The sequence below is a fragment of the Ascidia mentula genome, chromosome 3 (genome assembly GCF_947561715.1).
Source record: "Ascidia mentula chromosome 3, kaAscMent1.1, whole genome shotgun sequence".
Classification (NCBI taxonomy): Eukaryota; Metazoa; Chordata; class Ascidiacea; order Phlebobranchia; family Ascidiidae; genus Ascidia; species Ascidia mentula.
Genome location: NC_138568.1, coordinates 3,564,568 through 3,578,476, shown reverse-complemented (window position 1 = coordinate 3,578,476; position 13,909 = coordinate 3,564,568). Strand labels below are relative to the sequence as shown.

General features: G+C 39.0%; 2 protein-coding genes across 2 annotated transcripts; one reads left to right on the top strand and one right to left on the bottom strand.

Annotated features, from left to right (window-relative positions):
• The first annotated feature begins 977 nt into the window (after positions 1 to 977).
• LOC145894892 (protein unc-93 homolog A-like) lies at positions 978 to 5,259 on the top strand. Its single transcript, XM_082983561.1, has 9 exons — positions 978 to 1,235; positions 1,421 to 1,570; positions 1,676 to 1,857; positions 2,062 to 2,335; positions 2,768 to 2,880; positions 3,008 to 3,172; positions 3,511 to 3,745; positions 3,960 to 4,127; positions 4,538 to 5,259. Exons 1-9 carry the CDS (start codon positions 1,052 to 1,054, stop codon positions 4,576 to 4,578), a joined length of 1,512 nt encoding a protein of 503 aa, XP_082839687.1. The 5' UTR covers positions 978 to 1,051; the 3' UTR covers positions 4,579 to 5,259.
• Positions 5,260 to 7,524: 2,265 nt separating this feature from the next.
• On the bottom strand, positions 7,525 to 13,053 carry LOC145894412 (uncharacterized). Its single transcript, XM_082982996.1, has 10 exons — positions 12,912 to 13,053; positions 12,237 to 12,479; positions 11,744 to 11,953; positions 11,348 to 11,511; positions 11,016 to 11,123; positions 10,553 to 10,729; positions 10,118 to 10,250; positions 9,551 to 9,727; positions 9,128 to 9,256; positions 7,525 to 8,869 (listed from the first exon to the last, which is right to left on the bottom strand). Exons 1-10 carry the CDS (start codon positions 12,978 to 12,980, stop codon positions 7,916 to 7,918), a joined length of 2,364 nt encoding a protein of 787 aa, XP_082839122.1. The 5' UTR covers positions 12,981 to 13,053; the 3' UTR covers positions 7,525 to 7,915.
• Positions 13,054 to 13,909: the final 856 nt, after the last annotated feature.

Here is a 13,909-nt window from a genome sequence, read left to right as displayed (position 1 = left end):
ACCTATTGGTTACTTTCAAAGCCATTTAATCTTTCCCGTTTTCCTAAAATCGGCAGCAAAATGGTCTTTACTTTGATGGCCTACAATTTCGAGCTGTATTCGTATTTGTCTCGAAAAGTGAATAGCAGCTGAGATGTTTGGCGACTGACAAATCAACTAATTTATTGTAAAAATAGCTTCTGTACGCCTTGTCGGTAACATTTGTCAACAATTCCACTCAAAACGTATACAACATATATAGGTGCGTAGAACAGAAAACATACTTGCAAAAATAATCTAAAAATATTCTTGAAAGACTGAGGAACGATTATATTTTAATTTAAACCTCGACAGAGCACTCTGCCGTGCAAAATAGCTTGAGTAAATACTTGGGCAACCCAATTTTACATGAGAGACTGCAGCGAAAATTCGTGTGTTTATATAGAGTTCGTAAACTTTATTGGCGATAAGATTTGCGCAATGCACGCAGCAGCACCAAAACGTCAAGAAACAGAAGAAAGGCTATAGTTGTGTGGTTGCACTTTAATTTCAATATGCACAATATGTTACAAGTATGGTAATATGTTAAAATAGGATAATGTTGAGAACAACCATGTAGCGCATATCTCGTAATAAGTTCCAACGTATTTTACCTGGAAATTAGCGAACAAATTGCTACACAAAAATCGCTCTAGCTTTTTTGCGCTGTCTATCACGCCTCATTACACATGCGTAGTCAGGACAAAAGTAAGCATTTTTTTACCATGCTGCGTGTCAGAAACTTTACACGCTTTTGCCATTTCAAGTTGCGCTATTTCGGAACTCGTAGAATTCTGAAGTGTTTTTGCTACGTTATGTTGAAACAGAAGCGCAAATATTCAGTCGGACAATAAAAGTTAAGAAGGACAGATTATTAAAATATAACATGCCTGGCGGCAACAAAACATAATATCCAGTAATCATATACAAAGATGTGTTGATTTGCCTATTTCAGTTGTTATAAGAGATTAAATTTCGCAGTGCCTACGTGTTTAGACATAGACAACTGCTTGAAAGCCAAGGCAAGTTACCAATGGATTTACCGGAAGAGGAAATAAGTGTTAATTGTGAAATAAAATCCAGTCCTGAAAACCGAGCGGAGAAGAGGAAAATCAAACGAACTTTTGTGATATTTTGCGTTGGAATCGTGCTAATTTTCAGCGGTTACACATCGGTGCTCGTTCTCCAGTCAAGCATCAACATCGTAGGCGGCCTTGGTAAGTTTTTCAGTGTCCATGCGTCTCAACTTGTCTGTGAGATCTGTTTCTTATTGCTAAATATTTAAGCTGTAAAGAATGTAGATTTGTCCGCTGAATATAGTTTACTACTGAAGCGCGTTTACCTTGATTACTAAAAGATCTTTGACCCGATGTAAAGTTTTGCACATATCTTTTGTTTCAAGGTGCTAAAGTCTCCGCTGTGAACTATGCCACGTCCATATTCTTTGCAATCTTCGTCGTTCCCGTCGTGATCCGCTTGGTGGGGGCTAAAATATCGATGATACTAAGTGAAATTGCCTACATCACCTACGTTGTTGCAAACGTATACCCAGGTGTATAACATGTGACACGGTGTTTTGAAGATACTGTTTCCATAGACCTACTTTATGGTCTACCGCGCGGTGAGTATTTTCAATAATTTTTGTTGTTATTTTTAGCGGAATGGCTGCTGATGATTGCAGCTGTGGTGGTTGGGTGGGCAGGCGCCATGTTTTGGGTTCCGCTTGGTCTTTTATTTTCCTACTGCGGACACTTATACCACAAACACTCCAGAAAAAGCGAGCAAGCTTGTGTTCGTGAATTCAGTGGAATCATGTTCTCCATGTACCAACTGAACATGGTAAAGCTAATTACTGTTAATTATGTAAGTTTATTTTGACCACACATTAAAGTAGAGCTTGTTATCGTATAATACATGCCATCTTCTATGCAATTAATTCATTTAAACAACCTCTCACATAATTCCTTGTCAAATCAGTTCTTAAATCATATTCCCAAATAACTGTGGCCAGACACAATCCTAACTATGTTTGCAAACCATCAGATCTTGGGCAACATTTTCGTCTTTGTCATTTTCCACTTTCTCAAATCTTCGGATTCCCAACAAAATCCTGATGAACACAATCACCCTGCCAACGTGACAACCGCCGGAATTTTGAATTACACTGGAAACAAAACAGAAGTCAATCAGTTCTCCCACTGCGGAGCCAACGACTGCCAAGACCCAGAAAACACACAGGAACATATTGACCAATACGTTCCTAATCCTATCGCCATTTACGTCCTAATTTTCATATTTGTGGCAATCATGTCAGCAGGTAAGTTGGAATCCAAATAAGGTCTAGAATTTTGACTTGGAAGATATATCACAGTTTCAGAATAAAAAACTATACTCCCTTAAAACCGCATAATTCTAATAGGATCCTAAATTCATTGCTATTACTTTAGAATCGGTATTTGTTGTGGATAATTGGATTTAATGAACTGGCTTCGTTTAGCCAAACGGATAAAAATGGCGAGTTTTAAGAAAACTATTTTAAATATGGTCAAATACTCATGCAGATATAAAGATGCGAATAACATTACAACAAGGCAGATACTCCACGCAACAAGGTTTATAACAAACGAAATGTTTTTAGCTTGATCAAACCATATAACCAGTTGTGTTCATAACCAGCTTTCAGGTCGAAACAAAATTGCGCATTAACAATCTGATGCAAACGTAAAACCTGTGTAAAATATTCATGCAGGATGCGTGATTCACATTCTCATCATGCCTGATATCCCCATGACTTTTATCACCGGAAAGAAAGACGACGATTCTGAAGCTAGGGTTGCACAAGATAAGCCCAAATTCACTCAGGTGGAAAAAATAACGCATGACTTAAGGACGGTTTATTTTTGAAAAAAAAAACGATATCTTAGTAGGTGTTCTGTAGCGAGATATATGGTTGCGATATATGTTACAATGTTTGAATGCCTTTTTACAGGTTTTTCGGGAGTCGTGGATTGCAGTCAAGGATGTTTTCTGTAGAAGCATTGACCTAAGGCAGGTCCTCCTCTACCCGATCAGCATTTACCTTGGTCTAGAAAGCGCATTTCTTTTCTCGGACCTCTCACGTGCTTTTGCCTCATGCATTATGGGTGTAAGCCAGGTGGGATGCATTAGATAGATATCATTCCAGAATCACAGAGTAAATTTATAAAAAACGTCATTTAAATACATGCATAAAATATGATTAACTTTGCTATCTAGTTGAGCGTATCAAGAAAATATCACAGATAATGATGAAAACTAATTGCCTATTTTACGAATTTACAAGAATCTAAATAAAAGAAACACTGCGTACGGAACTTTCGTCAAACGATCACCAATTAGGCGTCGTTTGTGAAATGTAAACAAACAAAAATATTCGCTTACCTCTCAGCAAGTGCTTTTAGCATTTAAGACTGTGTTTTTAATTCTTAGTCACAGTTTTGTCTGTTTTTCAAGGTCGGTTTGTGCTCTACCCTTTACGCCATTACAAACGGTCTCACGAGCTACTGGGTTAGCAAACTGATGGGCCGTATCGGTATCACGCCTGTTCTCATCATGGTTGGACTTGCTGACATGGCGGTTTACACGTTCATTGCCGCGTGGGTTCCAACAGTAACCACGTCATGGATTGTATATCTGATATTCATTACACTTGGCTCTACAAGCGCATGCTGGAGTTTACTGGTTTCAAGTATGACTATTTATTTCCTGGCAACGACATGTCCGATGATACTGAATTTCAAAACACAGTCACCAGGCTTTTATTTCAAATACTCTATTTCGTAACATAGACATAATTTCGTTTTTTAGCAGAATACTAGGATTACGGTAATCTAAAACCGTAATCCATATAGCCTCAAAAGCTTTTTTGATTTCTTTGCTGAATACTTAAGCATTTGTTGCAGATCTGTACGCTGAAACGTTTCGCGAAAGTCGTGAACTGTCGTTTACGATGTGGTCTTGCATTTTCTGTGTTGGAGTCGCATTGCAGTTTGCCTGGAGCACTCTGCTCTGTGTAAGGATAAAGATATACGTGCAACTTGCTACGCTGGTACTGAGCGTATTTTCAGTGGGTAAGATGTAGTTACGTAGCATCATATAGAAATAGCGAAAATACACTCGGTTCCAAGCATACGATAACTTGCGCTAATGTTCGGGAGTAATTTAGCAGCAAATCAGCACAACTTGTATATGCAGATTTTTTATTGCGATTTTTATGCCATTGGTGTTAGGGTGCCGTTGGTAGAACCTTCTTTTAAGTACGCTAAATTTATGAATATAGTCGGTGACTAACCATGTGTTGCCCATGTGTTTATTGAAAAAACAAATGTTTTTGAATCAACTAGGCATTGGCTTAAAAGCAATACTTTTGTATATTAAAACCATAAGCATAACCTTAACATATTCGTAACACCCGGGTTTGATTGATTATCTAAAGAAATAAGGAAATCTAAACATAAAATGTATATTATGCGGTTGACAGGAATTCTACGACTGAAGATCAAGCAAAAGGAGAATTACTGAATGCCACTATCTGCGAGGAACAATGGACAACCGAAAAACAAAAATTGTGATAAAGTTCAAATGCACCTGAAATTTCAGGAAAACAAGATGTACAGTTTTATGTAAAAAAACACCCTGTCACTGGTTTAATTGTACGTGATACTTTTACAAAGTACAAGAGTGCAAAGTTGCAAACAGGTTTAAACTTGTGATTCATAGTTTCCTGATTATGTCATGTTACGCTTGTTTCCGGCATCCGCTGTTGCAAAACTGATCGTTATCGTTTCGGCACGTTTGAGGTCATATCAATGTCAGTACAACAAAACGTCCAGTTCTCAACTCGTTGCAAGCACAAAGAAAGATACAACAAATGGCGCACACTTTTGCAGTAAGTATAATAATTTGCAATGATAGTCGGGTACATTTCTGTACAATGCTCATGAAACAGATAACTTGTACAAAAAGGGGGGAGTTATTGTCATATGAATGTTGGCGTTTGTTAATCACATTTCACTTTCATCAACACTTCTTGAATTCCACCCCATCCGTTTCTCCAGCTGTACCAACTCACAGAAAATGCGTAGTTTGGTTTTGGATTCCACTGAGCTGTCAGTCTCACTCGGCCGCAAGATCGCAACCAAAAACCCCCAAAGTGTAACGCGCAGTTTCCCGAACTTCTGCATCAATAGAAATGTGGCCAAATTCAACAAATTACTTTGATTTTGCATAGCGAGTATATGTATAAACGAAATGTATGCGACACAAAATGTCACCAACAAAACAAAGTGATTATTATTTAGTCAGACATCCTGGAGAAATACTTTGTCCATGGAAACACAAGTTGGTTCGTAAAATGTAAAGGGAGCTGCTTGTGAAAGCTTCAGGAAATTTTCGTATTTACTTCCACTGATTTAAAAATTTTATAAAAGAGGGTCCATGACTACAAAATGGTTGGGAACCACTGTGTTAACAATTGAATACACGTTAGGCTTTACAATATTAAGTTTACACGCAGTAACTCACAAGTCGTTGTCGCGATCAAAAGTGCTGAATTCCATCTCGTTTTGTTGAGACAATTCATCACCAATGTTGCCTGTGTATTTCTTGACGTAAAGTCGGTACATCAAAGCTTCACTTTCAACATAGAAATAACTACAACAGAAGGAAAAGGGAATGTCAAGAACACGAATTTAAAATTAAGTTGCCTTGTATGCTTAGTGCATAACGTATTTACAAGAGGCGGTTTTCCAAAAAGATTCAAAATTTTGAGAATCAGAGTAATTGAAATTGAATCGTTGTTTACGAAAAAAACTACGAAAAAAAATCAAATTGTTCAAATGCAGTCATTCTTATTCGCAGGCTATATTGAGTATAGCTCCATAATTAAAAACTAAGACAAAGCACCTGTATTCTGCAAAACCAGAGTTGCCATCGGTATCCACTAAATCAACGCGCAAGCGGCATTTTCCATTCTTCGTCATTGTGTGCAGTTTGTCTAGTCCTTAAATATATATCAAATCAGTTACTATTTATGGAGCATGGAAATGAAAATCACCTTGCATCATACTTACCCCACCAAAATTCCCCACCAAAGCTGCCGAACCCGTTTTTGTAATTTGACCATTGATTCGTTCTGAATGGAACCGATCCGTCGAATCTTTTCATAAAAACCTAAGCAAGCAACCGCTGACATGGAACGCATAGTACGTTACACCATTCGGATTTAGTCTATTTACAAACATTCTTTATCACAGCACTTTGCTCATCTGTACACGGTATGTTACTACGTGATGATGACATGCAACTATTAAACCTTACCGTCCATCCACTATTGCAGTAAACAATCTGTTCCGTGTTGAGGGGCACGGTTCCATTAACTTGGGTTTGGGAGCAAGATGCCACTATGAACAGAAATAAATAAGATAAGCGACATTGAAGGTATACAGCCCTAGCAAGACTACAAACAGTATTTTTGTCTCACAAACTCACCAGTTAATCGGAGGGGCGTAGTTGGTACGCACGTACTTACGTCCCCCACTTCGTACTCTGTGGCTTCTGAGGCTGTGAAAGAAATGGAAATGGTAGTTAGGAAATTTGCAAGTCACACCCAATACACATTATACCTAAAGCTAATAATCCAATGCTGTTAAATGCTGCATTCGTGAAAAATACCGTCAGAAGTACTGCAAGAAGGCTTTTCTGCATGTTGGAAACAAATTTTTACTCCAAAACACAGCACACTTGATCGTATCCTGAAAACTTTGTTGACAAAACAGAACATAAAGCATTTATTATTTTTATGGGTCTGGTCACGCTTTTCACACTTGTATTTGCATGTATATGGCAGTTTGTTTTTGTGCAATTACGTTAATCGACACTTAGTGTCATGAAGCGAACACAGAACTCAAACCCATTGTTTGCAGTTGAGTTGACTAAAAATATTACTAACAGCGATGATGCAGTTCCTGTAAATGCTTGGTGTAATTTGTTTCGTTTTCTGGCACTATAATTTTCGTTGCATCCATGTTTTGGAACGTGTTCCTTGATTACATTGATATCTTACATATCTCGTTGCATTGCATGGCATTCAAAGCACCTTTTAATTTCTTCTGCTAAAAAATGATAGTGTTTTGCGAAGCTAACAACATGTTGTGGTCGCAATGATTACTTTCAAAGACATTTAATTTTATCGTTTCCTGAAATCGGCTGACTTTCACAGGTGCATTTTTGTTCAAGTGGTTGTAATTTACATGCAATCTATAACCATTATTTGGTTCTTAGCTGTACCCTTTCGTCTCAGCATAGGCCCATATTACTGTTAGAAAATGTGTGCAATTTATTATGACAAAAAAAAGCAAATCCTAAATCCTACATGCAGCAAAATGGTCTTTACTATGGTGGCTTCACATTTTAAACTTCTTTTTTTTAAGTGTCTCTAAAGGTGAATAGCAACTGAGCTGTTAGGCGTCTGACAAATCAACTTTGTTGTGAAAATAGCTTCTGTACGTCTTGTCTATAAAATTACAGTTGTGAACAATTCCACTCAAAACGTATACAACATATATAGGTGCGTAGAATAGAAAACATACTTGCAAAAATAAACTCTTCGTATATAACATATAAACGGCATAAAAATATTCATGAACATAAAATATAAATACAAAAAAATAGATGAAAAGAAACCGTCCGTATTACCCTGTAGGTTTGTTGCATATTAATTCTCTGAGTGTCCAATACTGCTACCAGAAAACAAAAAAACAAATGGAATTTGTACTTGTTTTTCCACAAGTTTGTCTGTTTGTGTTTCAATTACAAAACTTTTGGATGTCGTTATAAAAATCATCCAACCGATGATAACCTAAAGTCCAGGCATCAGGTAGAGTTTGCGCGTCAAAGAACTGTCCACGAACACATTCACATGATCGTCACGTTGCTGCGATAAGCGGCCGACGGAGCCGAACGGGGAACTCTCGCTAGACCCCTTGTCACCCGAACCTTCTGACCTCGGTGAAGCAAAGTGGTCCCGGAAACTCTTTTTTACATTTTTCATCACTTCGGCGAGGTCCGTGGTGCCGGACTGGGATGCTATAATGGAGAGGAGGTTGCGTGCAAACCAAGGCATTTCTGATTCCGTCGAGGTACTGCCAACACCACCGAAGGTAGGCCCGCCGTCTGCCGCCGTATCGTCTTCAAACATTACTCGGGCTACCAGGAAGTCATCTTCCGGGTTCAAAGGTTCGGGTTCGAAGTACACCGGAAGGTCACTGTCAGCTGAAAGTCGAGTAGATTTGCGAGCAGCGGTTCCTTGTTTGCCTAAAATCTCGTCCACCATCGGGAGAACGGGCTCCCTGCTCACCACCTTCAGTAGGAAGAGAAAGATTTTCGGCTTTCCCATGAGCGTCGGGCAACGACTAGTTGAAAAGTGGCTCAAAAACTCTTTGACAGACACCACGTTGTCGCCTGGACCCACGATCTGACCGCGTTCGTTGCTGTTTGCTACAAACACAACCATCAATGAGTTATGATTACCCGAGTAACCGTGGTATTGATCAGAAAGCCCAGCCATGTTTTTTCGCATGGCCGAAATGGACAAGCCCGGGCGCTTGATGACGTAGAAACCGAGCTGGACGAAAAGCGACTCGAGGTTGTGGCCCAGGTCAGTTTTCTTATCATTGGTGGTGGGTTGCTTTGGTTTGTTCTTCTCTGGCGATATCTTGGCGGTTTTGGACCACTTGTTGTAGACGAGCATGGCAACGCCTTTCGGTTGGGTCATGTCGTACGCTTGTTCCACCTGTACGGTCTGCACGTCGAGCTGGAAAAATGGACACAGCAGTTGCACTTTAACTCTACGAAAACAAGCGAGCACATACGTAAATACTATAAGATTTTAGGCCAACACCTTAGTTATATGTAAGGCCTACTGCAGTGATTCTTAACCCTGTTTCTTTAAACAGAGAGACTTCTTCAAAAGAAAGTTTTTAGTCAAAGGCAAAACCTAGAGACCGCTTTTACAATGTCTTAAATTAAAGGTAAAGGGTCATTTTTGTATCGATCAATGAAAAAAGTATACCTTGTTGGGTTTGACTAGCACTTGTGGTTCGGTTGTACTCCATAGTTCCGCAATCATTGTTGATGCAAGACGTTTAACATACTCGTATTTGTGGCTCAGTTCTTCAAAGTCTGTATTCAGTTTTAACACCTGCAGAAAAAAAACATGTTCAAGTGTGACCTTGAAGTTTGGGTTAAACTAGGCCCATATGCGAACTTTTTACAACACAAGACCCACAAGCTGACCAAGCATAAATAACAGTTGATATGTTAAGTTATTATGATTGACCAATTTGCCCAAATTTCTATACATCGTATATTTTTGAGAAAAAATTGCACCAAACAGTCAATTTAAAAAAAACTTGTTGAGTAAAGTAATTTTTTTTTTGTCAGACGCATTCTATATTCTGATTTTCCTATATTTATAGCTGCACTCCCCACATACTTGTTCCATGGATTGTTCATACGAGGCTTTTAGATCCTCCCTCTGTCTTTCTAGCGCGAGCAAGTTCTTCTCCAGGCCATCGGATTGGTCTTTGAGCGACTCGATGACCCCAACCTCATTTTCGTATCCACCTCGCAACCAAATCACTTCCTCCTCGTCCAGCCTTAACTTGCGATTCTAAAGACGAAAATGTATTGTAAGTTGGTTTTACAGATTGCGTTAACATGCTGTTGGGCAGCAACCACTTTAAAGATCAAGAATGTCATACGACAGGGTTGGTGTAGGGGTACTTGAATTGTTCGATTAAATATTTCACTTCCAAAACGGATATATTTCACTTTCTTGCTATACTGAAACCTGATATGGTTTGAAAACAAAAAAATATCAGTTTCACAAAAACACCAGTACATTTTGGCACTTGGTATTGGTTGAGCAAATAAATCGACTTCTTGTGGGCAAATGGCAACGATGGTTAAGGTATTCGAACCTAAGCCAACAGGCCTATCAGATAAACTTAGACCAACAGGGCAGCATGGGTTCGAATCCCGGAACGTTTAAAGCTCATACCTCAAGACGATCGAGTTCCATTTTGATTTTGTCGAGCTCTTCCACCTTCCGAGTCCGCCGAACTAAACTGGATTCCAATTTTTTCTTTTGTTTCTGACCGACGATCTTGTACTTTCCGAAGCCTTGTTGTACCCTGCAACGTACAGCAATTGTCTTTTTTCGTGGGCACCTTTGTCATATGCTATGGGCCTTAATGTAGAGGTTAAAGATATTGCAGTTGACCTTGTCAATACCAACGTTCCTTGGAAATTATTTTTTAATTCCAGTGTTACATGGGGAATATTATATATTACGACCAAGTTTGCTTCATAACCGAGTCCAACACTCGCCCTACATGCACACACAAAAATCATGAGCTTTCTACACCTTATTGGTACAAAATGACATATCTGGGCAAATTTTCTTTCAAGCAAACACGTTCTCATGCAAACCTACGTCTTGATGGCTGTTTCTGCGTTTTCAAGGTTTGCTTTGCATTGCTGGTAAGCTTCACGAACTGCTTCGAGCCTTTCTGTGCATTCTGCATACACTTTGCTGAAGTTGCTCGTGGAGATTGCCTGCATTCTTGCTCCTATTTCCTCTTCCAGCAGTTCATGGCTTCTCTTGTTTCTCCTAATCAGCATCGAATTACAAAAATTGCGTTAAATTAATATATTTTGAATTTTAGATTTCTCCAGGATTTTGATATTGAACGTCAAAAATCAAAAGCTCTGTTTGTATTTTCGCTATAACGGCATAATTGTAGTTTAGCGCACTTATTTTAGTGCTAAATCGTGCGTAAACCCTAACGACAACATACGATTCCAAACTCAATTCTCTATATTTAAATCAGGCACATTGCGTGTAGGATTTGATATTCATGTGATCGGATTCGAGCATGCCTGAATATATACTATACCTGATGTTGTGTTCCATCGCTCTCAAAGTCTTACGTTTTTCGTTGAGACCTCTTTCAGTTTCGGTGAGAGAACGACGATGGTCGATTTGTTCGAATCGCTGCTCGAAGCTGCAAATATTCAACATATTAACAATACATAACCATGGTATTTATTCATTTTTGTCGCGCTTCTCTGTTTACATACTTTCATATTCAGCTTCCGGTAAATTAATGGGGTATCGAGCAGTTACTAAGCATAATTAAGCCTAGGGTTCATGCGTCACAAGGAAAAAGTCGGGAAGTAATAGTGCCGGCCTGTACAAATACACAGCAGGCAAACGAATGTCTGATACCTTGCGTGGATCCGCCACTGAAACGCTAGAATCACCATCTTATTTAGGGTTTCGTGAACTCGGGGAAGCACCGAAATGATGGGAAAGCGTTGCTCCACCTCGATGTGGTTCACGTTGTCCAGAACCACTTCTGTGTTGTCGCTAAGAAGACTTTCGCATGCAGCCTGTTTGTATAGTTGACACGTTACTATGAATATGGACGGTTTTTGAACGTATAAAATTGCCTAATATTTGACATACATGTTTTTTTGTCAGTTTTCTTGCGAATACACCAAACCGCTTGTGAGCTAACTTTAGCGTTGAGCAAGGTGTCAATAAATGCGAAATACTATGGGCTTGTTTGGCTGGAGCCAAGTCATGTAACCCTAACGTAAGAACGCCGTCAGTTTTGTTAACCTTCATTTGTTTCATCTGATCTTTGACGTTTTCCAGTTCGGGATTTGCGCCCTGAGTAGTCGAGAAACGAGTCTGCAGAGGACGGAGAATGTACTCGACGAAACGCGCAAGGAGCGTGCCATAGAAATCAACACGATGCAGAAACATGCGGATGCCTCTAGTGGCCGCGTTTTCACTCCTTGCCTCAATCACGTTCGTCTCCAGGTTGCGCTGAAGATCAAAGTACAAAAATCGAAGCGTTAGTCTTGGAAATGCATCACCGAAAGGTTAGGATCAACTACAACTATGGAAATTTCAGCATTCGGCTATCATTTTGCCTAAAGACATGTAGTAATGAAAATACGCAAAATCGTATATTGTTAGCATATATCTTGTTGATAAAGTCTTACAATTTATTAAAAACCACTTCTGTGGACCACAGATATCCGAAAAGACTTATCAAAAAAAAAATAATAACAATGCATGTACGATTATTTACAAAAATAACAAATACCTTGGTTTCCCAAGCATACCACTGCCGCACACAACGGATTGAGTTGCAGTTTTTGTACTCCAGGAAATATTGTCTTCTGCGTTGGGAGATCGCATTCAAAGACCTCCCGACTTCTTCCAGGGCATGTCTACCGACTTTCGACTTCTCTTTGCGTAAGGTCTGTCTGTAAATGAACTCCTGAGCTTGGAGCTTGACGTCTTCGTCGCTCATCTCGCGAATAACTCGCGATGCTCTTTCGATCGGCTGTTAGAAACATCAATGTTTGCATTACAATACAGTGGCTAATGGGTGGCCGAGAGCTTTCTTAGCTTTTTGAGGATGATAGTGTTTCACTGATACAAACGTTTTTCTACATGTTTGATGCAACGACTGTTGCGACCTTTGTAAAGGTAAGATAATTGGGTCAGGTATACGATTATCAAAACATATATGTGTGAAGGTAAAAGAAACCTAAGTTTTTGTAAGAAGTCCAATTCTTATGACCAACATCCCTATGGTACGCTTGACAATACATTATGCCCAAACTGGTACATTGTTTCATAATTTATTGCAAGTTTGCCCTGGTGTGACATTCTGGCTCTAGTGACTCAATTTACACCTATAGCTGTGTACAGTATAGTTACAATTGAAGTTTTTGTATGCGTAAAACTTGTAACTGTCTCTCAGATTACCCACCTTCGCACTCAAAAGGGAAGATTGAATTTCCCCTGTTTCGCTATGGGCATCAACAAAACTGCTTGCCATCTTTGTGTAAGTAGGCTTTGACCACAGGAACAGACTAACTTAATACTTTTCAACATTGCCAAACAGTTTGCCTGAGACAACATTGTAACATAAATCGTAATTAAAAGGAAAATTTTATTTAAAAACTTTCGATCAAAAATTGGAAATAATCTAGATTGTGAAGAACCAAAACTAATCGAAGATTCTAGACTTCCAACAAAGTTTTTTTACCATCCACACTCGCTTCAACCGTAGGACTAAGGTTTTGCAAACATGATCTTATATAGTATATCTTAACTGAACCTAACATTTCATCATTACTTTTCAAGACACACTTGATCTTTCTGCTGGCCTATTAACGTAATCATGAACACTCGAGCGTCGAAAAGCCGAAATCAGCTCAGAATGCGTCACAACAACGCACCCAGTTACTCATTCGAAACCCAACGACGGGTACCAAGTAGCTACGGAGAAGCGACACTTGTTGTATAGCGGCTTGATCCACTTGACACAAGAGTTTTCTGTTAATAATTACTCCACTTGGGTTGACAACTTATCCGTGAGGTTTAAGCCCTTATATGATCACCCCAGATGACACTAGTCAATCCTGCTGTAGCGCTTTTATATGTTTTTCCACATAAAAGGTTGTTTGTCTTGGTAACCGAATAAAGCTGTTTTAAGCTTGAAAGACTTAAGAAAGCACGCAGGAATTACGGTTGGAAAATTGTGTTCAATCAACACAACTACATCATTTTTTTCAGTTAGTTATAAGTTTACTTTAAATTGCCGTAGCCTTACGTAACAAGAAATCTATTTTCCTGTATTACTATGCAGTGGATTTTATAGTTTAAATCTATCGTTCAATTAAAGTTTAACAACGTTTTACCAAAACTTGTTTACTTTCTGGAAAGGAACATTTGCTTGACCGATCCCAGAAAGTCATTACTTGA

What these genes read in the sequence shown, in the direction of transcription:
- LOC145894892 (XM_082983561.1), top strand. Translation starts at nt 1,052, where the DNA reads ATGGATTTACCGGAAGAGGAAATAAGTGTTAATTGTGAAATAAAATCC. An exon ending in CAACATCGTAGGCGGCCTTG is followed by an intron (nt 1,236 to 1,420) that starts GTAAGTTTTTCA and finishes TTTTGTTTCAAG; the next exon opens with GTGCTAAAGTCTCCGCTGTG. An exon ending in CTGGAGTTTACTGGTTTCAA is followed by an intron (nt 3,746 to 3,959) that starts GTATGACTATTT and finishes CATTTGTTGCAG; the next exon opens with ATCTGTACGCTGAAACGTTT.
- LOC145894412 (XM_082982996.1), bottom strand. Translation starts at nt 12,980, where the DNA reads ATGGCAAGCAGTTTTGTTGATGCCCATAGCGAAACAGGGGAAATTCAA. An exon ending in ATCAGATGAAACAAATGAAG is followed by an intron (nt 11,512 to 11,743) that starts GTTAACAAAACT and finishes CTATACAAACAG; the next exon opens with GCTGCATGCGAAAGTCTTCT. An exon ending in GCAGAAACAGCCATCAAGAC is followed by an intron (nt 10,251 to 10,552) that starts GTAGGTTTGCAT and finishes TGTACGTTGCAG; the next exon opens with GGTACAACAAGGCTTCGGAA.